Source organism: Pediculus humanus, genomic scaffold (assembly GCF_000006295.1).
Source record: "Pediculus humanus corporis 1103172107737 genomic scaffold, whole genome shotgun sequence".
NCBI lineage: Eukaryota > Metazoa > Arthropoda > Insecta > Psocodea > Pediculidae > Pediculus > Pediculus humanus.
In genome coordinates, this window is record NW_002987340.1 from 403,163 (window position 1) to 429,053 (window position 25,891).

The 25,891-nt window shown below is 25.5% G+C and overlaps 6 protein-coding genes across 6 annotated transcripts; 3 read left to right on the top strand and 3 right to left on the bottom strand.

Annotated features, from left to right (window-relative positions):
- Window positions 1-181: 181 nt before the first annotated feature.
- Window positions 182-533, bottom strand: Phum_PHUM332540 (uncharacterized protein; the record flags this gene model as incomplete). Its single annotated transcript, XM_002427550.1, has 2 exons — window positions 182-199; window positions 345-533. 2 exons carry the CDS (start codon window positions 531-533, stop codon window positions 182-184), a joined length of 207 nt encoding a protein of 68 aa, XP_002427595.1.
- Window positions 534-7,500: 6,967 nt separating this feature from the next.
- Window positions 7,501-8,700, bottom strand: Phum_PHUM332550 (zinc/iron transporter, putative; the record flags this gene model as incomplete). The annotated part of the gene is made up of 2 exons (XM_002427551.1): window positions 7,501-8,230; window positions 8,339-8,700. The coding sequence occupies 2 exons, from the start codon at window positions 8,698-8,700 to the stop codon at window positions 7,501-7,503; spliced, it is 1,092 nt and encodes a 363-aa protein (XP_002427596.1).
- Window positions 8,701-10,205: 1,505 nt separating this feature from the next.
- On the bottom strand, window positions 10,206-15,689 carry Phum_PHUM332560 (uncharacterized protein; the record flags this gene model as incomplete). The annotated part of the gene is made up of 12 exons (XM_002427552.1): window positions 10,206-10,463; window positions 10,553-10,897; window positions 11,466-11,749; window positions 11,811-12,144; window positions 12,231-12,452; window positions 12,485-12,526; window positions 12,583-12,879; window positions 13,083-13,325; window positions 13,420-13,464; window positions 13,761-14,147; window positions 14,248-14,534; window positions 14,837-15,689. The coding sequence occupies 12 exons, from the start codon at window positions 15,687-15,689 to the stop codon at window positions 10,206-10,208; spliced, it is 3,597 nt and encodes a 1,198-aa protein (XP_002427597.1).
- Window positions 15,690-17,214: 1,525 nt separating this feature from the next.
- On the top strand, window positions 17,215-18,238 carry Phum_PHUM332570 (Adapter molecule Crk, putative; the record flags this gene model as incomplete). Its single annotated transcript, XM_002427553.1, has 2 exons — window positions 17,215-17,982; window positions 18,215-18,238. The coding sequence occupies 2 exons, from the start codon at window positions 17,215-17,217 to the stop codon at window positions 18,236-18,238; spliced, it is 792 nt and encodes a 263-aa protein (XP_002427598.1).
- Window positions 18,239-19,123: 885 nt separating this feature from the next.
- Window positions 19,124-21,554, top strand: Phum_PHUM332580 (exocyst complex component, putative; the record flags this gene model as incomplete). Its single annotated transcript, XM_002427554.1, has 2 exons — window positions 19,124-19,835; window positions 19,930-21,554. The coding sequence occupies 2 exons, from the start codon at window positions 19,124-19,126 to the stop codon at window positions 21,552-21,554; spliced, it is 2,337 nt and encodes a 778-aa protein (XP_002427599.1).
- A 750-nt stretch (window positions 21,555-22,304) lies between these two features.
- Window positions 22,305-25,887, top strand: Phum_PHUM332590 (uncharacterized protein; the record flags this gene model as incomplete). Its single annotated transcript, XM_002427555.1, has 11 exons — window positions 22,305-22,401; window positions 22,485-22,653; window positions 22,890-23,010; window positions 23,110-23,323; window positions 23,407-23,546; window positions 23,644-23,891; window positions 23,967-24,126; window positions 24,221-24,490; window positions 24,605-24,901; window positions 24,983-25,211; window positions 25,328-25,887. The coding sequence occupies 11 exons, from the start codon at window positions 22,305-22,307 to the stop codon at window positions 25,885-25,887; spliced, it is 2,505 nt and encodes an 834-aa protein (XP_002427600.1).
- Between the last annotated feature and the right edge of the window lie 4 nt (window positions 25,888-25,891).

The window sequence follows — 25,891 nt, forward strand, 5'->3', positions numbered from 1 at the left end:
TTCAAATAATTATATATCTTTCCTTTATTTAATTAAAAATTATTAATTATAGTTCAAAAGGGTAATTTTAAAAAAAAAATAAAAATGGCGTTTATATAAACTCATAATGATGATTTATACCATGTTGCAATAAATATATATTTTATTATTATTATTATTATTATTATTAACTTGAAAAAATTTACTGCATGCTCCTCGGCTTAAAACCGCAACAGCAACAACAACAAAAAAAAGAAAACCTTTTAAATTTATTTTGCGTACAAATAAAAAATTTATTTTTAATTAAATTTTTGAATATTTTCGTGTTAATTATAAATAATAATAATAATAATAAAAACACTCACCCTTTTATTGTCTCTAAATTTAACCCAACCATCAACAACGGTCTGATCTGGAATTCCAGGTACTTCAGATGTCAATTCAAACACTTCAGATTCGGATTCTGTGATTTCAGAATCCGTTAGAGAATTTGGATCACCCACACTTCTATCTCCTAAGCTTTTAGCAGGAGAACTAAATAAGCTATCACTCATTTTAACTCGTTTATTTTAAAATTAATATTCTTTTAAATTTAAATTTTTCCTGGAAAAAGAAAAAAAAATTTTTCGTTTATTAAACAAGTTCAAACTTGTGCGAATTTTGTTCAACGAGGACGAAAAAGGAATGAAATTCGTTTGACCTTGTAATTGTTTATTATTATTGTTAAGGATAAAATAAACAATTAAAGGTAGAAACCGTAAAGGTATCGTACATATATTATTTCGGGTTTAAAAAAAAAAAATTTATTAAATTTCGGGAAGGCTAAATAAGTAAAAAAATCAAGTTTTTGCCTTTTAAAAGTCAGAGGTTAAAGGTTAAAAAAAAGTTGAATATAACTTTTGAGTATAAAGCTTAGCTAAAGTCAAAAAATGTCGTAAAGTAAATTTGCCAGGTCGTTGCCACTCGTCATAAAAGCTTTTCCTTGCAGTTTTCCACGCTTTTCTTTTTTTTTTATGTTATTTTTTCTCTCTTCTTCTTCTTCCGTAACGATCAAGGTGAGTTACGTTAAAAAAAAAAAAATTCTTAACTTCAAAGTTTTTTTTTTAATAAAAAATAATAATAATAATAATCCTTTTAAAAAATTATATTATTATTATTATTATTATTATTATTATTATTATTATTATTTTATTGGTTTCCAATAAAAAAAAAAAATTTTCCCCCGAAAAAAAAACGTTATTAATAAATTTTTTGAAAAAAAATGACGTAACGTTTTTGGGTTGTTTGTTGTCACACGTGTAATAATACAGACATTAAATAAATAGTAATCACGTGATTAACAAAAAAAAAATTTTCATTTCGAATCCAATTTAAAGGAAAATTTATAAAAATTTTCCGAGCTTAACCCAAAAAAAAAAAAAAATTTTTTAATGGGTCAAATTCAAATTACATAACTTGATAAAAAACTTTAATTTTTTTTTTTTTTTTAAATTTTCCCGCGAATAATTTTTTACCGGAAATCATCGGAAAAATACTAATAATAATAATAATAATAGTATGTAATCGTTATTGTCGTAAAACCAAACAAACGTTAGCCTCAATGTAAAAAAAAAAAAAAATTATATAAATTAATTATGGCGTCATCGATAAAAAAAAAAGAAAATTTTTAATAATAATAATAACAATATAAAGTAAAATAAATACATTATATATTTTTGTCTTCTGCTTTTAAAGAAAATTTAATCTGAGGTCAATAATTTTTTTTTTTTTTTTTTAGAAATGAGTAAAAATTTAGAATAAAAAAAAAAAAACCACAAAAACCATTCATCTACCTGACCTGAAAAAGGAAACGACCTTTAATGGTTTTTCTTACTAACAAATAAATATATATTTTAACTCGGAAAAACTTATCTCGGTTTTTACATGAATTGTTTCTAACAACAAAACACATTTAATTATTATTATTATTATTATTATTTTGTTTAAACAAAATTATTTGTATTTTCCAAACGCGGCGACAACCTTCAAACACTTTTCTAATAAACGTACAAGAAAATAAATTAATAAATAAATTTTTTTTTTTTAAATTATTATTAAAAAAATAAATGGAGAGGGGAGGGGGTGGAGTGATGGGAGGGAAGGGGAGAGAGGAGGGGGAACATAAAAATAATAAATGGAAAATAAATAAAAAAAAAAAAAAAAAAATGAAAAAGTGGAAAACGTGCCGTGAAAATACCGAAAGAATCGTCCAAAATTAAATTCCAATTATTTATGTTTTCCTTCGTTTTCTTTTTTTTTTTTTTTCCTTTCATTTTCTTTTCCTTCAATTTTCTCAAGTATTATTATTATTATTATTATTATTATTATTATTATTATTTGAAAGTTCGTTAAAACTTTGAATTTTTCAAATATATATATTGATTCGGGGGTCGGTATTATTTAAAAGGATTTATAATGTATAATTAATTACGTAATAATATAAAAAACAAACGCGGATGTTACGTAATATTCAGAGAGAAGGACCAGACGACGGTTATTGACGTCATCATTTTAACGGTTTTTTATTATATTATATTATTTAAAATTACGTTAAACGGTTTAGAACTAATTAAAAACGAAAAAAAAAATTCGAAAAACGGAAAAATTTCTTTTTTTTTTATCCTTATTTTTTTTTCTTCTGCTTCTGTTTGTTGAATCGTAAATAAAAAAAAAAAAAAAAGAAAAAAGTTAGTTTTAAAAGTTTTTTTTTTTTTTTGTTTTTCTCTCCGATCGTGTACAAAAATAATCTCACGAGAATAAATTTCTTGCCTTTATTTCCAACCGTTTTTTTTTTTTTTTTTTTTAACGTTTGCTTACTTTAATAATTTATTAACTTTTTTTTTCGGAAGGGGCTAGGAGAGGGGGCAGAGACAGGGACCGGGACGGGGGGTGAAATAAAGGAAATGAGAAAAAAAAATATGTATATAAAGTTTGCCAATAAATGTAAAAATGATTTTTATTATTTTTTTTAACCGGAATTCGTTATTCGAAAACTAATAATAATAATAATAATATTTTACGTCGTTATAAAATAATAATAATAATAATTTTATAAATTAAGCGTTAGTAATTTTTTTTTTTATAGAATTCATCATGTAAAGTGTCAGAATTATATTTCAAAAAAAAAAAAAAAAAAATTATATTAATAATAATAATTTTGATTATGGTATAAGTTTTAACCTTTGACCTTTTTTCTCATCCTTTTCCATTTCAGTTTTATTGCTTTTTTTTTTTTTGATGAATGGTAAAAAATAAATTGGGAAAATGAATATTAAAAATTTATTTTATTGAATTTCAATAACTAAATAAATTTATGACCGCCTACACTTTTCCTAACGAAACCCCGGAAAAACATTACTAATAAAATGAAAATTTTTTTTTTTTTATTTTACCGACCTCTTACATAAGTATAATTCGATAATTATTATTATTATTATTATTATTATTATTATTATTATTATTATTTATTAAAAACAAAATTAAGAAAAGTTTTTGTCGCATAAGAAAAAAAAAAACATTCGTCAAAATGGCGTCAATATGACTGACTGACTGTGTGAAGAAAAAGGAAAATTTCATTCGTTTTTCTATTATTATTATTATTATTTGACTTATGGTTTTTTACATAACAATAAATTTTAATTTTTCCTATTTGAATTTTCCATACGTGGAAAATAATTTACGATGATAAATAAATAAATAAATAAATAAATTTTTCATCGTCATTAATTTTCCACGTTTAACAATAGAAATAATTGAAATTTAATAAATAGTTAACAATCAAAATTTTTCTTTACACGTAAATCATTATTATTATAATTATTATTATTATCATTACGTTTTCTCCTTTTTTTTTATATACAGATGGAATATTTAAATATTATCACGAAGTGTAATGAATAATTAATTACAGACAAATTACTTTTCGTAATTTTTTTTTTAATATGATTTTAACGTTTTTTAAAAAACCGTCTTGTAATTTATTATCATTATTATTATTGGAAATGATTAAAAATATTCTCGAAGAAAAATTTGAATATAAAAAAAAAAAAAAAAAAAAAAAATTTAAGCGAGTGAAAAACACAAAGTCAACATTAAAATGTTTTTTTTTTTTCCTTCTATTTCCGGTTACGAATTTACAAGTTAAAAAAAAACCGTTAAAATTTGTCGGAAAATTCGACGAAAAAAAATGAGAAAAGAGGGAGTAAGGTGGGGAGGGTGGGGGATGTAGGAGGAACTTGTTATTTTTCTCGAGAAATATATATAATATTCACTATAAAAAATATTAAAAATTAAACTTACATTAAATTTTTTTTTTTTCGTATATCCGTTATCACAAATTTTTTTGCATTAGAAAATAAAAAAAAAAAAATCCCGCGACAAACACGAATTACATAAATAAATAAATAAATAAATAAAATCACGTGATAACTATATATGTATGTTTTTATTAATATAAAATCGAATCGGAAAATTTCTATAAGTGTGTGTAAAAAGATAAACCGACACCGCGAAACACCGGCATCAAATGCTAAAGCGTAAAGATTTCATTGTCATTCGAGTGGTCGGATTCTTTGCGCCGCCGTTTTCACCGCCGATTCAATCCGCTATGGGGATAATTTTTTCATTCTTTTTTTCATTCGATATTCGATTGATCGAATTCCACGATCGAGTTTTTTTTTTTTCTACTGCTTTCGTCTGGTCGAAAAAAAACGGTTTTGTTTTTTTTTTTGAAATATTAGGTCACCTAATTTTATAACCGAATCTTAAAAGAAAATTTTTTCTTATTTACACACGCGAACGATACTCGGTTCGGTAAAACGCGTCGTTTTGCGTCTTCTGCTTCGTAAACAATAACAAATAAAAATTTTTTTCATAAGTTTATAAATAAATAACAACCGACACATCCGTTAGCCGACATCGATCGTTAATTTGGTTTACACATTTTAAATCTATTCCGGATGTCGGTTACACGCACACGCACACACACGCACACGTTAGTCTAACGTTTCAGGGTTAAAAAATAAATAAATGAATTAAAAAGTTTTAAAAAAAAAGGACATCAATTTTTATTACGTGCTAGACTAAAAGATTGATTCCAGAGAAAGTTTTTTTTTTTTTTTTTTTTTTTTTAACCGTCGTAAAAAAAAATAAATGAAACACATGTCATTTATGTTGATTTTTCTCTTTTTTTTTATAAAAAATAATTTTTTATGTCTGCATTTAACTATTTCCTTCATAAATTTTATTTTTCTAAAAATAATAATGATAATTGTTTAGTTTCAATAACGTGTTTTCCTTCTTCTTTTTTTTTAATTTGTAAAAGGTGAGTTTATTTTTTTTTTTCGCATCACAATAAATGTTAACGCAAATAAATAAATAAATTATTATTATTATTATTATTGCTGTTAAATTATTATTGATTTTCTTGATTTTTTTTATGAAAAAAAAAAATAAGATTCATGATTTCGTGACCCGAGTTAATTTCCCGCACTGCTGATGTATTAAATAATAAATTAATCAAAAAAAAAAAAGAAAAGTTTTCTTTCTTTTTTTTTACAACCGTCGTTTGTCGTTTGTTTTTAATTTTTATATCATTACGAATTAATTTTATTAATAATAATAATAATAATAAACGCGTCACTAAATGTTTTACTATGTTAGGATAAAAAAAAAAAAAAATATAAAGGAGTAAAAAATAAAATTTTTTATAGTTTTCCGAGAAAGAGAAAAACTTGTTGTAAAAATTTGGTTTTTCTTGTAAAAAGCAGACAACCCAGAGAGAGAGAGAGACTCAATAAATAAATAATGAATTTTTTTTTTTTTTTTTTATCATTCTCTCACTTTTCCTTCTGGAAAGTTCATCATTTTGAACTTTATTTTTTTTCTACACAATCTCATGAGACTAGTAATACAACAACAACAACAAAAAATTTTCTTTTTTTTTTTTTTTTTTTTTGATTCTAACATGAAAAAATTGGAAAATTTTTTAAATCAATTTTTTTTTTTTTCACAAAATAATAAACCTTATTTTCCGATAATAATAATAATAATAATAATAATAATAATAATAATCAATATGGTAAAATGTAATTGTGCGTATGCAAACGCATGCGTTTTAAATAAAACATTTAAAAGAAAATTGTTTCTGTTTTTTTTTTTTTTTTCAATTTTATTCGTGAAAATTTTTTTTGACAGGATATAATATAACGTTTTTAATAAAATGTGATAAGAAATGATAAGGAGGATAATAAATATTGTTTTAAATTTTCTTTTTTTTTTTTGGGGGGGGGGCACTTAAAAAAAAAAAAAAATTTAAAGAGTTAAAAAATTATACAATTTTTGTTACACGCTTAAAAATTAATATTATTATTATTATTTAATTAAAAAAAAGGTTTAAATGTTTTTAATAAAATAAAAAAATGAAATGAAATAAATAAATAATAAAAGAATCAACCAGATCTCCCCTCCCCTCCCTCCGAAAAAAATAAAAAAATATAAAAAAAACTCAAAAGTTTTATTTCCTCATAAATAACATTTGAAAAGTAATTTTTTTTCTCTCCTCCCCCTCCCCCTCCCCCTCCTTTTGTCTTTTCCACTTTTTTACATTTATTTTCTCTACCTACAACAAAATTTATTTAACTGATTTTCTTTTTATGTTTTTTTTTTGTTTTGTTTGTTACATGTTGTTTAAACTCTAATTTTTTGTTTTTTAGAGAGAGAGAGAGAGAAAAAAAAAAGAAAATGTGAAAAAAGTATTTTCTTCTAACATTTTTATATAAAATTTTCTTTTTATTTTTTTTTTTTTTTATGGTTAATTAGTCTTTGTAAAATTAAAAAAAAAAAAAAATCTTTTATGAAAGACAATGTTTTAAAGATGATTATGAATTTTATAAAAAAGGTTTCTCACATAAAAAAAAAAAATTAAAAAACCTTTTTGTTACGTTAAATATTTTCCAAACCGAATAATTAAATTAATTTTTTTATTTACCTTATTTATTATTTGTCAACATAACTTATTAATGTAATAATAAATTTGTACGTTGGAAAACATTAAAAAAAAAAAAATATATTTGTTAGAGACAAATATATATATATAAAAATTAAATGATCCGTAAAAATAATACGTAAACAATCACAAGCACGAACCTGCACAAAAACTAACAAACTATTTATATAAATAAATTTTTGTTAAAATTGTTTTTGTCGCGTTTAAATACTAAATCATTGTTTAATTTTTATTACCTGCAATAATAAAAACGTTTAACGCGTTTTCATTTAATGAATTCATTCATTCGTAAGTTAAATATAAAAAATATTACGTCACGACGATTAAAAATAATAATAATAATATTATATATATATTAACATTGAAAAATGAAATTTTATTCATTTTGATAAAATAATATTATTGAGATAATACTACTGGTTTACAGGTTTTAATTAATACTTTTTTTTTTTTTGGGGGGGGAGGGGGGGATGGGGTCACGGATGAGAATGTCCTGTTAATATTTTAAATCCTAACGTAACGAGAAATCCAAAAATTACAAACATGACGTTTTGTATTCCTTTTTTATGCGTGTCCGTGACTTCTCGTTGCAAAACTTCAAAACAAACAATATATATTAGAGTGCCACCGGCAATACCTTGCATGATGACGCTAGCAGGTGAATCAATTTCGTATTTTTCACGTAATGTATTTTCTGCGACGACAACGGTACCGATAATAACACCGACCGGTGATACCAAACTAAATACCATCATCGAAAGAACTATCATTTTCAAACGAGAACCCGCCACGACTAAATCCATTCCTATGCAAAAAGCTATGGCGTATTTATGGGATGCGATTGATAAATATAAAAAAAGAATTGAATTGAGATCTTGTTCTATGCCGATTGCAATACCCTCGAATATATCGTGAAAAGAAAGAGCAGCAATCGTTATAAGACCCGATACTGGTGACATTGCGTGAGAGCTAAAGCAATGCACGTTCGATGCATGTTCGGCTCTGTTGAGAACTATACCGCTACCCTTAGCATCACTATTATTAGTCTCTTGTATAATACATATCAATTCTTTTTCTTCCGTAACGTCATTCGCAACGGTTTTAGATTGACAAATACATATCGGAGCTGAAACAGCATGATGATTACTCCTTCTACTGTTAGAAAATTGATGCTTGCTATTTTCATGATTATCCAAAGAAAAAACACTCACTTCGTGGGGTAATTGTGAGCATACTTTTTTCGAACCGCATTTAACGTTGTTTGCCTTGAACGCTTTTTTTCTTTTTAGGCGAAGGGAATACCATTCGATGCACATGTGTAATAATTCATCTAATAAATAAACTCCGAAAAATCCAGACATGGCAATTATGTCGCTCAGAGGAAGATTTTCCGGAAAAGCTAGTACGTTATGTTTTTCTTGCAAATAAGATATACGTTCCCTTACTTCTGGCATCAAATGAAGGAAAGTAACTCCTAAAAGTGTACCACCGCTAAAACAAATAAATCCTGATGTTATTTTTTGTGCGATAGACGTGGGAAATCGATTTTTGAACGCTCTTATCGAATAATAAGGTATGACACCGCAAAAAAACGATACGGAGCCAATGGCTAACAAGGCACCAATTTTAGCTGCAATTATTTTTAAAGGTTCTTCCCCGCCGCCGGATTGATTCATTTGAAAATTAATTAAATAAAACTTTTCTTACGTCAACAGCCGCCAGTTTGTGTAATAATCTAAAAAAAAAAAAAAAAATTTTAATTTATGTGTATTAATCGTGAAAAATCGAATTTAATTAAATTAATTAATTTTTACTCAATTTATATTTAAATCGAAAAAAAAAAAAAAAAATTTTTTTTCTTTTTCATCTTTAATCAATTTAATTTAATTATAATCAATTAAAAACCGTCGTCTCATAATTTTTTTCTTTTTCTTTTTTTTTTAAAAATGAAATTGGTCAAATTAAAATTTTAAATGAAATAATTAAAATAATTATATTCCTACTCATTTTAATAATTTCTTTTTTTAAAATTTTGAGTGAAAATTATTAAAAAATATGATTCATTTTTTAATACAAACCAGAATATTTTTAGTAAGAATTTATCAATACAACCATTTTTATTTTTTTTTCATTTCTTTTTATTACCAACATTTAAAAAAAATAAATTTATCGACATCCGGTAAAAATAATTTAATAGAAAATTATACCTTATTTAAAAATATTTTTGGAATGTATAGAATTAAATTTAAATTTAATTTAAAAAAAAAAAATTGGGATCTTAATCAATTTAATTTTGTTAACGTTTAACGACGGTATATCAATAACCGTTAATTTTTGCAAAGTTTGTTATTTTCAAATACTATATAATAACTATTTTAATTGCTGTTAAGTAATAATATCATTGCTAATAATAATAATAATAATAATAATAAAATGTCTCATAATGAAAATTTCAAATTTTTAACGTTGTCTTTCAAATAAGGTTATTATAAATAATATCCATTTTAATTATCGGTTATAAAAAACTAATTTAAATCTTATTTTATGTAGGAAAAATTATCTGGACTGAAATTTTAGACTTTTAACAAGTTTTGTGTAATTAAATAGTTTTTATAGACATTTAAAAATTTTTAACTATGTAAGTAAAAATAAAATGACTAGTTTTGAAAATCCAGGATCCCTCCCTGTTTAATGCTATACATTTAAAATGATATACCTTAAATTGAAATTTTAATTATTTTAAAATTAAATTTATTATTTTTATTATTATTGAAAATATTTTATCAGATAATGTAAACGTAACAGGTATTTTGTTTTTTTTTTTTTAATTTAAAATAACATTAATATAAAAATATATAAAATTTAATAGTTTAAAAATAATTAATGAATTATTATTATCTATGTAATTATTTAAATAAAATTCACAAATGATAATATTTTTTATTCACATTTATTATTAGTAAAATAAAATAACTTTTTTTTTTTTTTTTTTTTTTTTTTTTTTTTCGGGGAATACTATTATTAAATATCCCTGCCTCCCCATTTTGTGTTACTTTTATACAATTATATCATTTTATTAGCACATTAATTGCACTTAAACTCGGTATGCTTAAATTTAAGCATAATATTTTTACGTCCCAATTACTATTTTAAATTTTATATTTTTTTTTTTTTTTTAAAACTAAAGGTAAACTTGAAGCTGAAGCGCAGATTGTAACAACACCTTAATCCCCGGCATGAACCCTGCTATTTGAGAAAAATCTGGACCCGACACGACTTGTGTGTGCAACATGAGACCGTTGGTATAATCTCCGTTTTGCACGTATTGAGCCATGACGTGTAAAGCTTGAAGCGTATTAGCCGATAATCGTCCTTCTCGTAGGCCATCGTAAAGAACTTCTAATTTCTTTGAAACTTCTTCTAATTTTCTCTTGGATTGCTTAAAGAAACAAAAAGTAAAATTTGTAAATAAACGACCATTACTGTCATCCGTTTGTCTTTCAACAGATTTTATAATAAAAAAAATACCGGATTATTAGCAGCTGTCGTGCACTTGATTCTCAGATTATCGAAAACACTTTGTAGTATTAAATGCTCGTCAGGAATGGGTTTTTTTATCGGTTCAGGCTCGACTATTTTTTGTGAGTTTCCTTTTGGCAAATTAGGTTGCGGCATTGTGGTCGACTGGGGATAGGGCAACGATTGATTAACCTGATACTGTCCCGACATTGCAGGCGGTTGCGGAACTTGATTATACGAAGTTGGATACGGAGTCGGATAAAACTGACCGTTTACGGATAAATCTCCTGCTGGGCCACCACCGAGTAGAGGTTGAGTAATTGGATTCTGTTGTACAAAATCATTGGCTTTCGGCTGTAAAAAAAAAAAAAATAAATAAATTTATTTATTATTAATTAAATCATTTCTTTTTAAGTAAAAAAAAAAAAAAAAAAAAAATTAATAAATAATTATATGAACTGTCATTTAAGTCCTATAATTCTTTTTTTTTTTTTTTTTTCTGTAAAAATCAATCAAACTGAAAAACGTCCAAAAAAAAAAAAAAAAAAAAAAAAATAGACAAAAAATCCCCCCCGAGTACCGGTTTACTTCTTAACATGACGGATTTCCATTTTCTTGTACCTGCATGTTCGGCCGATATTTCACAGACAGATCCATAAGACTAAATAAAATACGAACATTTTTCAGAAAGGGAAAATTTTTAAACAAATGAAATTATTATGCAAAAAAGCAGATAAAATTAAAAATTAAAAAAACTAAATTTATCCCAATATTTTAGATTACTAATGGACGAATTATGTATTTTTTTTTTTTTTTTAATAATTATTTTTCTTAAATGCAAGTATACTTTGCAATTTTTATTAAAATTAAAATTATTGATTATGTTTGTATAAATTTAAATAAAATAAAAATGTAAACTTACAAAACTTTTACTGGAATCAACGATCGGCGGATCGTTCCAACCTGGAGGCTGGGGCACACTTGTAGTTTTTGACAAATTCATAGATGGAGGTGGCGTAGGATTGGACATTGGTGGATTAAAAGCCTCTAACGGATATCCCGTATTATTCAAATTATAATTTGGGTTAGACATAGATGATGATTGGGGAGTGAAAATTGGAGTTTGATATTGAGTTTGGGGATAATAATTTGAGTGAGAAGTGGCTGATTGAACGGATGGATCTAAAACATGTTTCGCACGAGTTGCTAAACCACCTATAAAAATAAAATTATTTTAAAAAAAAAAAAAAAAAAAAACTTTATACACTTTGTTGCATTTTAAATGATATTTTAAAATTACCTGGTCCTGGACTAGGCGAAGGGTACGCTCTAGCTGGAGGAGGAATCGGTGTGTGAGTCATATTCGACATTGAAGTTGGAGCCATTGGCGGAACCGGAACAAAAGGAGTACCCGAAAAACTGTTAGGAATAGAAGATGGATTTGATTGCAAGGGATTTAAATTAAAATTATGCTGAGAGATAGGAGCAGCAGTAATAGCCTCTTCCTGAACTCCAGGAGGAGGATAAAATCCACCTGAAATCGCTCTGGTTCTCTTTATTTGTCCTTGACTAGATGTTGGTTTTTGAGACGACGATGCGTACTGTTAAAAAAAAAAAAAAAAGTATACCTTATTAACGATAAAGTAAATTTAAATTTTCACGGTGAGAAAAATTATTTAAAATTAACCTTGTAACTTCGTCCGAGAGAACCGTTTAATCTGTCTCTGAGTTCTACTATTGATTCCTCATTAGAATCTTGTAAATAAGAAAGAGCTGCTTCAATATTTCCTTGAGATATTAAAATACCAGCATAATTGGTGAGCAAGTTTGCTAGTCTCCCGGAAATTTCCACATGAATGCCTTGCATCTCCATGGCTCTTTTCAAAATCATTATAAGCTCAACTAGTTCCTGCGAAAATGTCATTCAATAATTTTCAGTACTTTAGATATAACTAAATTTTGTAATGATAAATATTTTTTCAACTTTAATAGTCAACATTTTTTTTTCATAAAACTCTATATTATATATAAAATTGTACCTGTAAACTATCAGGTGTAGATGTTTTCTCTCTTCTTAACCAAGACGTGGCGACTTTGCTAATATTACCAGCACAAATATAACACAATTCAGCTTTTTCATTCAAATTGTTTTTGTTTTCGTTTTCTAATCTCTCACCAAGTGTCTCACACAAAACGGTGAATTCTTGATCATTTGCATGAGTAATAACGGCAACAAGAGCCTCTTTCCAACTTTCAATATTACAATTTTTTATAACCTGCGACCAATCTTCAGTGACAACAGCAGATATTAGAGTTGAAAGATGCCCCTTATTTTTCTTGAATTAAAATAAAAAAAAAAAAAAAGATTTTAATTTTAAAACAAAAGTGTTGAATTGAAAAAAACTTTTGAATAACAATAACCCATCTATAAACTTTTTAATAATAATGTTAAGTATTTTAAACTTGGAAAAAAGAGTTTGTTTATAATTGTTCTGTTCTACACTAAGAATTATGGTAATTAAATAATTAAAATTCATACCTGAAAATAAATGTATTGAGTTTTAGCCAAAAGCTCGCTACCTCCCGTCATGGCCAAAATGATTGCATCAGCCATTCTATTGCTTTGTATACATAAATGTACAGCAGCTTCCAATTTTCCTAATAGAAGAGCTTGACAAATCAAACCATCAATATCATCTCCAGCTGAAATTTTAAAATTATTTGCTGAACTAATATCATTACAACTCGATACTTTTTGTTCCACATTCAATAAACCATTATCCTAAAAAATCAATTTTTCAATCAACAAAAGAGAAAAAAAATTAAAATAAAAAATTACTCAAATAAAATTTAAATAAAAAAAAAAAAAAAATTACCAAGCTGAAATTTTGAGAATTTCCAATATTATCAAAATCATCTAACTCATTTGCAGAATCAGTCTAGAAAAACAAAAATAAATTATCAAAACAAAAAAATGATTAAAAGAATCAATATTTTGTGATATAAAGAAACTTTATGGTCTAATTTCTAAAAAACTATTTTTTTTAAATCTATTTTTCAATTCATTTTTAAGTTATTTCTTTCGAACTACTTTAAAAGACTGTGGTTAAAAAACCCAAGCAGTCATAAATTTACTTTTAAAAAAAAGTTTGGTATTCAAGTACAATTTGTTTAACAAAAAATATCAGTTCAATAATGAAAAATGACAAATACTTACATTTTTATTAAGTTCCGATAATTTATTGGTAATTTTTGAAATTTCACTTGAATCTTCTTCGTTGACATTATTACATGCAGATGATAGCTTTTTATCTATTTCATCTCCTTGAAATCCTAATAAATTTAAAAACACTGATCTGGGAGATGCTTCAAAATAAGCTCCTAAAAATTGCCAAAGCAATTTTTCATGATCCGAATTGCTATTCATGACTTTATTTTGGCAAAACTCAATGAGTTGACCACTTTGAAGTGCAGATTCTAATTGAGAAGATCTAGAGACAAGTTTCTCCTCGGTAATAATTTGATTTATATGAACTAATCTTGGTATAGGCATTTCAGAATTTGTGCTCGCATCATTTTCAAAAGATACTAAAACGCCACCAAACTACATATTTTAAAAGAAAATAAAATTAAAAATTACTTCAGGAACTTTATTTTTTTTTTTTAAAAAGAAATATTAAGTGTTCTTTATTATTATTACTCACACCAAATTTAGCACCGACAGGTTTTTTTAACCACTTAGGAGGTTTTTTGAGCTGAATTGGAGCAGAGTGTGTTTGCCCGATGGGAGCTTGTGCATAAAGCTCCATTCCAGGAAAAGAGTCAGCTATTTTATTGCTTGTTTGAACTTGTTGCGGTCCACCCAATAATGAATAAATACTAATGTGACCATCAAAACTGCTATTAGCAAAAATTGCAGGATTTCTGGGACACCATGACACTTCAAAATTCCATTGATTTGTCAAAATAAACTCACAATTAATATCCATTCCTAAAAATTTTAAATTTAATTTTTACTTATAACATTTGTAACATTATTAGATAAAAATGAATTAGTTGTCAAACTACTGGTAGTTAATTAATTGAATAATTTTTAAGTATTTGAATTTATAAACCCAAAATATAATAACTTATCATAGGCGATTTTTTAATGTTTAATTCGAAAACTACTTTACAGCATTTAAAAAGAATAAAATATTATTATTTTCATTGTGCAACTCTTGAATATTTTTTTATGTGATAATATTATAATATTATAATTTAATTTGTTTAAAAGTAAATAAAGCATTTTACCTGGAGAATTATTACTAGGATTCCAACAAATTATTTTATTATCTCTACCACAACTTAATAACATATCTGTATCTTGATGGCACCAAGAAATTGACAAAACTCCTCTTTGATGATTATCAAAAACTTTGAGAGCAGATGTTGCAAATCTTAAATCCCATAATTGTATTACTGAATTTTGATCATCTTCAGAACCTAAGCATAATTGTGTTGCAATATCGGGATTCCAAGCAACGACATGCCATTTTGTTTTAACTGTATTGTCAGTTAATTTTATGATTGGATCATTTTTTCTTAAATCCCAAACTACACATTTGGTGGGAAAAACAGATCCTAAAATATGTTGAACTTGCTTATTCCAAGCAACACAAGTAATATCTTCCAATGGTTGACATTTGGAACCAGGAGTCATCGGAGTTGTAGGATTATTTAAATCCCAGATATATATTTCAGACTCGGAAGCAGCAGATGCAAGTAAATTGTTTTGAAATGAATTGAAATCTAAAGCTCTTACAGAACCTTTATGTTTGTTTTGTTGAGACATTAAACCTGTTTCTCCATTAAGTAATTTATTAGCATTATAAATTTGTAACACTCCACCATCACAACCACCTACAATGGTTCCTTGTGTACCCCATGCTAACTTATGAAAACGATGTTCACTTTGAACCGATGTTCTTAATCCCAAGTCGTATCCTGGGTCATTGAGATTCAGGCTAAATAATTCTAGTGCCGCGGTAGTGCTAAAAGAGGCGTCCAATTGCTGTGCTGCTGTTCCAACAGCTAAATAAATTGGATATTGATGTTGAGGCGACCAGGCAATATTTGCCGTACGATCTATCCCTTTGATTTTCATTATTCACCTGTAGTAGTAAACAATTTATTTATAAATAACACTTATTATCAAATTTAGTCATTTAAAAAGATGAAAAAAATTAATTTATTTGTTTTTATTTAACAAGAAAATGTACTAACGTATATAAATTTTGGAGGCGTAAAGTAATTTCCTAAATAAAAAACACTAGCCACGTCACTCTCAAATGGTTGTCAAATTATTTATCTTATTCACAGTAATTTAACTTTCGACTACATGTAATACTACATATATTTAATATTTATTACAAATAATAATTTAAATGTTAACAAAGCTTTCTTATTATTTTTCTCGATTCGCTATAATGTAAAAATTTTAAAGCGAATACCGGTTCAGCATATTTAAGAAAATATGCTATTGTAAAAATTTTAAATATTTTGCTAGCATTCACGAAGTCCATTAGTAATTAATAATATCAAACTTATCATAGAGATGTATTCATAAAATATGGCTATACTGTACCTTTTCAAAGCAACTTGAAAAAAATAAATTATTTAGTGCTGAAAAAATATTTATTTTATATTTTTGAAAGCAAATAAAACAATAGTCACATTTTCGAGTAATTAAATATATATACGGTGATATAATTAATTTGTTCAGTGTTGTTTTATTTTTTAGTTGGTACAAATGTATATTTAATGGTAGCATTAGTTGATTTTTATTGAAGCATTTAATTGTAGTTAATGGGTTACAAGTGCGATAAGAGTAGAGTCGCATTTATAATACCATGATAAAAAATATTTCTAAAAATTTTTCGTTACTTTTATTGTACAAACATCAATTATAAAGTTTGCAAAAATTAGTCTTTAACTTTTAAGGGAAAAACCGCATTGAGTTATGATGTTGGGAGGAGTTATTAAACAAAATTAATATATTCCTACCCCTTACGTGGTTTTATGTTAAACCTATAAATTAATGTTCAATTTAAATAATCATTTCAATTATGTAAAAATTAAGTGATTTCAGCAGTACTTTTAAAAAAGTAAGTTTTTGAATTTTATTTTCAAATTATTCCCTTAAAACAAGATACACATAAAGTTATTATATTTGGTGAATTTTATTATTATTTATAAAATTATATATTCAAGAGTTTATTTGAATTTGATATTTGCAAAAGTATTTATTTAAATTTGAATTTATAAAAGTAGTATGTAAACAAATTTTATACAAAATTTACAGCTTTTCAAATTTAAAAATATCTTGCATCAGTCAATAGTTATGAAAACAATTCTGCACTTTTCACCATTTATCATTATTTACTTGCCTTATTTTTTTGCCTGTCTCTATATGCATATATTGAGAATTTTTTTTTTTTTTTTTTTGAAAATCTTCATAATCAGAGGTTCTGAAAAGAATTTTAACCTTATTAGAATCGTCTTGTTGCAAAAAACAAATAAAATTTTTTAAAATTTTATATTTGTATTCATTGTAATAAATATTTCATTTTTTGGTTTTTTTTTTTTTTTTTTAGGAATTGTAGAAAAAAACTTCATGTTTACATTTTAAAATGGCTTCAACATTTGATCCATTTGATCGAACAAGTTGGTACTTTGGCCAAATGTCAAGGCAAGATGCCACCGATTTATTAATGAGTGAAAAAGAAGGTGGAGTTTTTTTAATTAGAGATTCAATATCTATATCTGGTGATTATGTCTTATGTGTTAGAGAAGACAGTAAAGTTAGCCATTATATTATAAATAAAATTCAACAAGGAGAGCAAACAATATACAGAATAGGAGACCAAAAGTTTCCTGATTTACCTAGTCTGCTTACATTTTATAAACTACACTACTTAGATACAACTCCTCTTATAAAGCCAGCTCCTAAAAGAGTTGAAAAAGTTATAGCAAAATATGATTTTGATGGAAATGATCCAGATGATTTGCCTTTTAAAAAAGGAGAAGTTTTATTAATAGTATCAAAAGATGAGGACCAATGGTGGACTGCTAGAAATAGTTTAGGAAAAACAGGTTCCATTCCTGTACCTTATATTCAAAGATATGAAGAAAATCAACCTTACATAACTGATGGCCATAGACCAAGTTCTGGCAGTGGGAATTTAGTTGCCGTACCTTCTGAGCCCTCGAAAAAAGCAAATATTCAAAGAAAACTTCCTGCATTAGCTAGAGTTAAACAAGCTAGAGTGCCAAATGCTTATGACAAAACTGCTCTAAAATTAGAAATTGGAGATACTATCACTGTTACAAAAATGAATATAAATGGTCAATGGGAGGGAGAATTAAATGGAAAATATGGACATTTTCCTTTTACACATGTAGAATTTTTAGATAATGAGAATAATGAGGAAATAACAGATAATAGTTAAAATATATAATATTGAACAAAACATGTTTTTTTTTTTATTAATACAAAATAATTTGTAATTAATTTAAGAATAATTATTTGCTTTGTACATTGTTACTTTTCATTTCAAATATGCACACATTAGATACATACAATTGTTTACAGACTATTATTTTGTTTACTTTATTGCTTTATTTTTTTAGTTGTGCTTGATATATATTTTGTGATCTTGTATTTTTTTAATCGCTTATATTTAAAAAAACAGCAAAATAATTAAAATATTTGTAAACTTTGTAATGCTCTTTTAAATAATTAAATGATCTTTCAGATATGATATGTTTTATAAAATTTTTTAAATGCATAATTTTTTTATCGATCAATTTATATTAGGACCAATGTTCGAAAAACAATTTTTCCAAGCATGAAGGAAGTAAACTAAAAAAGTGTTTTATTTACAGATAACATATTATTATTGAATTCGTGTTTCAATTTTTATGAAATTATAACTTTGTTAATAATGTTTTCATTATTATTTTATTGTTGTGCTCATTTTGCCTTTGCTACTGTTTTCTTTTCAAAATAAAAATTGACAAATTATAAGTATATCTTCAGCTGTTGATAAACATTTAAAAAAATAGAAATTTTTAAATTTTTTTGTAGCATTTAATTAAATAAAATGAAAATACTATTAATTATGAGACAACCAATATCACAATCACACTTCACATTTGTAATTTCATTTAATAATTTAAAAATTAAATTTTAAAATATTTACTGAGGAAAATTTTTAAGTACATTCAATTAATTACCACATTATGGTGTAAAAAATTGATTTTTTACAATTTTGTAATAAATTTTAATCATCTAAAAAAAAATAATAAATTTTGTGGCTTAAAAAAAAATTTTATTAATTGAAGGTTGGTAATAAGACCTAAAATTTAATTTAGTGGGTGTGCGACAATTTTAGTTTATGTTAGTGTCACGGAATTTTGATTAATATTATGTTTTATAAAAAATTTGTTTAAATATTTATTAATCATAAAAGTATTCTAAGGATTTATACCATCTTTAGAGTTTTATTTTACTTATATAGTTATTTTTTTGCAATCACAATGGATATTTCCTTCGATAAAACTCAACGTCTAGAACATTTTTTAGTGGATTTGGAAGGTGTAGATGAATATTGGGCTCCAACTTTTCGTTCGGTTTACGAAGGTGATGATCATGAAAAATTTATGGAAAATTTAGAAGCCCGGATTAAAAGTCATGATAAAGATATAGAAAGAATGTGTAATTACCATTATCAAGGGTTTATTGAATCAATAATAAAACTCTTTCAATTAAAAACACAAGTACATAAACTTAATGAAGAATTGATTGACATTGATAAGCAACTTCAAAATTCTGCATCCCGTGTAATTGAAAAAGGAATGGAATTAGTCAAGGCTAGAAAAACGCAAAAATATATTGCAGCAGCTATTCAAAATTTAACTCTTTGTCTGCCAGTTTTGACTACTTATATAAAATTACAAAAACAAATGAAAGAAAAAAGGTTTTATCCAGCACTTAAAACACTTGATCAATTAGAACAAGTTCATCTTCCCAGAATTGCCAATTACAGATTTTCTATAAAAATAAGAGAAAGCATTCCTCACTTGCGAGATAGCATTAAAGATGCTGCAATGGGTGACCTAAAAGATTTTTTAGAAAATATCAGAAAATTTTCACAGAAAATTGGAGAAGTTGCCATGAGACATACATTAGAACAAATATCTGATCATAGCAAAACAAATAATAAAGAAGAAAATATTAATCACAGATTGGGTAAGTATCGCAATTTAATAAAGTTATGATGTAATGCTTATTTAAAAATAACATAAAAATTTATTTCAAAAAATTTTTTTATTAATTTTTTCAGCTGGCCCTGGAAAAGCTTATGAGAATGCATTTGATAGTGAAGAAGATCTTAGTGCCCAAGACCTGATTGATTTTTCTCCAGTTTATAGGTGCCTTCATATTTATACTGTTTCAAATGCCAAAGATACATTCATTAGTTATTATCGTAATCAAAGACAACAGCAAGCAAGACTTGTTCTTCAACCTCCCACCAATATGCATGAAAACATAATTGGGTATAAAAATTATATTCATTCCGTTGTTGGCTTTTTTGTAATTGAAGACCATATATTGAATACTGCAGGAACTTTAGTTAATAGAATTTATTTAGACGATGTCTGGAATATGGGTATATCCAAAGTTGTGAATGCTTTAAGGACTAATTCGGCTTATTGCACAGATGCTGCTCTTATGTTAAAAATCAAAGATCTAATTATGCTCTTCAGCACTACTTTACGAAATTATGGTTATTCTGTTAACCAATTATATGATTTATTACATGAGATGAGGGATCATTATAATGAAGTTTTAATGCAAAGATGGGTTATGATTTTTAGAGAAATTCTGGATGAGGAAACTTTTTCTCCTATTCAAATATCCAATCAAGTGGAATATGACAAAATAATGGAATCTTTTCCTTTTCAAGATGATACAGCGAATAATTTAAAATTTCCTAGAAAATTACCCTTTTCTCAAATGGTTCCAAATGTGTATAACCAAGTAAAAAAGTATATTAATGCTTGTTTAAAATTTTCTGAAGATCTTCATATTAGTCAAGCCACTAACAATGATATGGTTATTAAATCAACAACTTTGTTGTTAACCAGGACTTTTAGTGGTAGCTTGCTTTCATTATTCAGGAAACCTGGTTTAGGCCTCTTGCAGGTTGTTCAAATAATTATTGACATAGGTTATTTAGAAAAAGCAGCAATTTTTCTCGATGAATTTATTTGTACTTTGACAGGGTGTCAAAGGGAAGAAAATATTGCTGTAAGAAAGCAAGCAATGTTTCATGTTGCAAAAAATGATGCTGAGAAACAAATATCTTTAAAATTAAAAGAAAAAATTGATGAATTTTTGGAGCTTGAAAATTATAATTGGTCACTTGTAGAACCTCAGGGATATGCATCTAACTTCATAACTGATTTAATCGCTTTTCTGCAAAGCATTTTTTCATCATTTACAAATGTTCCCGTTCATGTAGCTCAAGAATCTTGTAAAGCAGCTTGTGAACACATAGCAAAGTCTTTAATGGGATTTATACTTTCCGATAATGTTAAACAATTGACAATGGGTGCATTACAACAAATAAATTTGGATACTATTCAATGTGAACAATTTGCAGCATCAGATCCAGTTCCTGGATTAGAAGAAGGAGTATTGCTAAAATATTTTGCTGAACTTAGACAACTGTTAGATTTGTTAATGGCTTGGGACTGGTCAGCTTACTTTCACGATTATGGACAGGAAAATAGTAAATACAGCCATATAAATCCAAACACAGCTATAATAATATTAGAAAAACTGACTGACAATAAAAATTTGTTTTCTGTATTAAAAAAAAGTGAAAGAGACAAAAAAAAGTTGCTCGATACAGTTTTAAAACAGTTAAAACAATTAGCTCAAACAACACAACATTCAGAATAAAATATTTCTGGTGCTTTATTTATTTTTTTGTATTTAAAAATAGATGTTAAATCATTAATAAGCAAATATTTATTACTAAAATGTTAAATAATTTTTGAATGAGATATGTATTGTGCATAAAATATTTTATATTTTTCACATTATTTATTCAATTTAGAATCTTAAAGTTTTGTAAATGAAGGAATTTCAAAAAAAACCTTTTAAAATTAGTATTATTTTAAAAAAACGCTTTATTTGTTGCATTAAAATATATATAATAATTGTTAATTTAAAATAACTAGAATTATTATTTTTTCCTTAATTTTATTTTATATATTGAAGTGATTATTTAAAAATTATTTATATTCAACTTTTAAATTAGGTATTCTTTGCATTCCTTTAAAAAAAATATGCAATAATACTCAATACAAAAATACTAAATCATTCTTCCATTTAAACTTAATTTAATATTATGTCTATCTAATCCAGGTTAATTTATATAGTCAGTCATAATTTTAAAAGTTATCGTAATTCTAACACGTTACCGCGCATTCTACTTCCACGTTAAAATTAAACACGTGCATTTTTTTTAAAATGTCTCGTTTTTTTTTTTTTAATTTTGTATTCGTGAGTGTTTATTAAAAAAAATGAATTCGATTAATAAATTAATAATTAATAATTTAATGTGAATAAAGGATTATTTTTACTAATAATTTTACAAATTTAACAAATTAACGTTTGTACATTTAATTTTTTGAATTACCTTCCAAAATGGATGATAGTGAAGAAGGAGTTAAAGCAAAAAAAGCTAAATATTTTTGTACTGAATTATTTAGAAAAGAGTTAAAAGGGAGTGAAGCTTTAAAAAGTATAGAACGCTTCGTATTTTCTTTGTTTTTTTTTGTAATAAATACATTCGTTTTTAATTTTAATTTAATATTTTTAATGCAGGTCTTAAAAAATTTATTTCTGCCGCTCGAAATGATGAAGATTTAATTTATGAATATATGAGTAAAGGAGGTTCTTTATCAGAAATACTATCATTAATGGATGGTACTGCCACAGGAGATTTGACTACTGCTCTACTTGTATATGAAGCAGTCAGTTTAATTTTTTTAAGGTTATTTAAATTTAAAATATAATTTTTTTTTGCAGTTATTACTTATTAATATTATCACATGTAATATTTCATTTTTAAATTTATAAAACTAGTTGTTTAAATAGTTATTTAATTTCTAATCGGTTTTAAACTTTAATCGTTCTGAATTAATTTATTAATAATAATTTGGTACAATAGTCTATTTTTTTACTTATTAATTAAAAGTCACAGTAATGAAATTTTTTTTATAATTTTAGATTTCATTCTTCAGATTCAAAGTATTATCAACAATGCATGGAAGCAGCTAATTCTATTCTTAGTACACATTTTCCAATAATACAATCCTTATTAGCTATGAATACAAACAAACATAAAAAGGTAAGTCAAAATAAACTGATCTGAATAATTAAAAAATTATGATATGAATTACTCTATAAAAATTTACAATATTTTTATTTTATTCGATTTTTTTTTGAGGTTGCTTTAAAACTACTTACTGAGATGGTGACTTTACACTCATCATTTGCTTGTGAAGTTTTAAATTTATTTTCACCGTCTCTAGCATCGAAAGCGGAATTAGTAGTTCATTCTCATGAAAAAGAATCAGTTAGAAAATATTTTATTTTATTTGTCCTTTCTTTTCTAGTAGATGGAAATCTTACTGTATTGAAGACATTAATGGACAGTAAAGGTACTTAAATTATTTATTTTTTAAATATTAAGTAAATAAAATAATTGTATGTTTACTATAATCATAAATTATTTATTTCTTAGGGTTTTTAAGTATGATTATCCCTGGAATGAAATTTGACGATGCTTCAACAATTAATTTAATTCTTTCATTAATAGAAAATAAGATTATAAAAAATGATAAAATTACAAAATCTTTAAAATTAAAAGTTTTCAATACTCAGGTATGCGATAAAGATTTTTTAAAAAATATTATTATGTTTATAATAAATATAAAAAAATAAAAGGTAATTAACAGCAATAAAAAAAACATTCTTTTAGATTGTAAAATCATTATTTGATTTATTTGATTGGAAAGGGCCTCAAGTCTCTAAAAAGTATATTGCAGGGATTAAGAAGAAACACAGTGTGGAAGAAATAAATGAAAAAGAGAAATTAATGGTAGTTAAAAGTGCACATTCGTTTCTACTGTTACTTTGTACATCGAAAAAATATGGAGTTGCATTTTCCGATAAATCTTTAGGTACAACAAACACTACAAACAATCAATTATTACTTTCAGTTTTGAGGTAGTTTTGTTAATTTTAATATTCGCTAATATTTTGTGTCTTGAAAAAACATTTATAAAACATTTTTTTTCAGAGTCTTTCTGATCCATTAAGCAATTCGGAAACAGCTGAAATAATTTTGCAAACACTAATAAATTGTCCTGATTTAATTAGTCCAACTTTGCATAAATTAGAGCCATTTTTTTTACCAAGGGATTCAAAAAATTGGTTTGAAGCGATAGATTTTGCAAAAAGAGTTAGTATTATTGAATAATTTGTTTAAAAGTTTAGCTTTTTTAAAATATCCTAAATTGAATATTATATGAGAGTTTTTGGACGATATTTTTTAGTTAATTGAAGAATTAAATGTTGCTCAATTGTTATTAAATGAAAGTGAACAGTCTTTAAATTTTATATCTAAAGTAATTAAAACATTATGCACACCAAAAACTTTAGTTCGAATTGCTCAAACTGGTATTGAGAATTCTCAGTCGATACAAGTTCGTATGTGGTCTCTTAGATTGTTGTTGACAATGTTTGATTCTGCTCAGAGAGTTATTACAGTTTTCCAAACTGATCATACCGGATTAAAAAAATCAGTTTACGGTTTTATCTCTAAGGTATGTACGAGTTTTAAATTGTACTGATAATAATTTTATTATTTAATTCATTACATAAAGTTATTATATTTAAACATTTAAATTATTTATAATTTTTAATTATTATATTTACAGTTTTTGCCAAGTGTCGACAATGTAGTAGAATTATGGAACACCATATGCTGTAATGATTCCTCAATTGGTTTATCGTCTGATGACATACCTAATTTTTTACCAGTCATTTTAAAAATCATTCAAATGATTATCGAATGCAAAAAAAATTCTATAGAATCAATTATTGACTTAATATCTAACTTACTAAGCAGTTTGAATAAAATTAAAGATATGGTTGATGAGAATACTTTTATCGATGTGCAGTCAGAAATAGTATTATTCGCTGAAAAGGATCTCGAGTTATTATCCTCCAATATGGTAAACTTCAAATTTTATTCTCATATTTAAATTTTGATTTTTAAAATACTATTTATAATTTTTATTAAAATTTTTTATTAGGATTTATTTAAAACTTCGCTCTCGATTTTACTTCATTCTTCCAAAGATAATTCTTTATCTTTCTCTTGTAAAATTTTGTCTACATTAAATTTTTTTAACGAAAGTAAAAGGGAAGTGGATATTTGGTTGTTAAGTTTTCTAGAGGTTTCCCCAGCTCATCGACAAGTTGTTATAGAAAACATAATTAAATCAGTGGAATTGTGTTTAAAAGAAAATAATTCCTTGCAAGGTACACGCTTATTTTTATTAAAATTGTTTTCAATTATTAAATTATGGTGTTTTTTATACTTTTCATTGTTTATTCATTGTAAAAGTTAAAAAATTTGATGTCGTGTAAAATTTCAGGTGAATTAATTGAAAAATCGAAAACGGAACAAATTTCAATGTCGCCATTTTTAAATCAATGCCTAAATATTTTAAATGATTATCACGAAAATTCGGAAACTGATTCCGAAAAAAAAAACATTTTTACACTGTACATGTGTAACGCATTACTCAAATTTCAACACTGGTATCCTGAAAATGATTTTTATTTGTCTTGTAAACCATTCAAGAAAATTTTAGGAAAAAATATTATAAAATATTTAAAATGCTGGAGTGAAAAAACATTATCGTCGGAAAATTTCGATGTGTTCGTCGATTGCCCGGAAAAAAAACTTTTGGCATCCTGGCTCATTGACGATTCCAAGGAATGGAAAATTGAAAAAGTATTTGATAAAGATTTTGACGTTTTGAAATCGTTTGAATATTTTAAATTAACACTGTCTTATTTAGTGTGGAAAATTAATAATGATTGCCTTCTGGAGTGTGATATTGAGAAATTTTCAAAAGCTTTGTCGTTTTTTTTAAAAGTCGACGAGGATTTGAACTACACTAATGGCGGTGTTTTAATTTTTTACGATTAAAAAG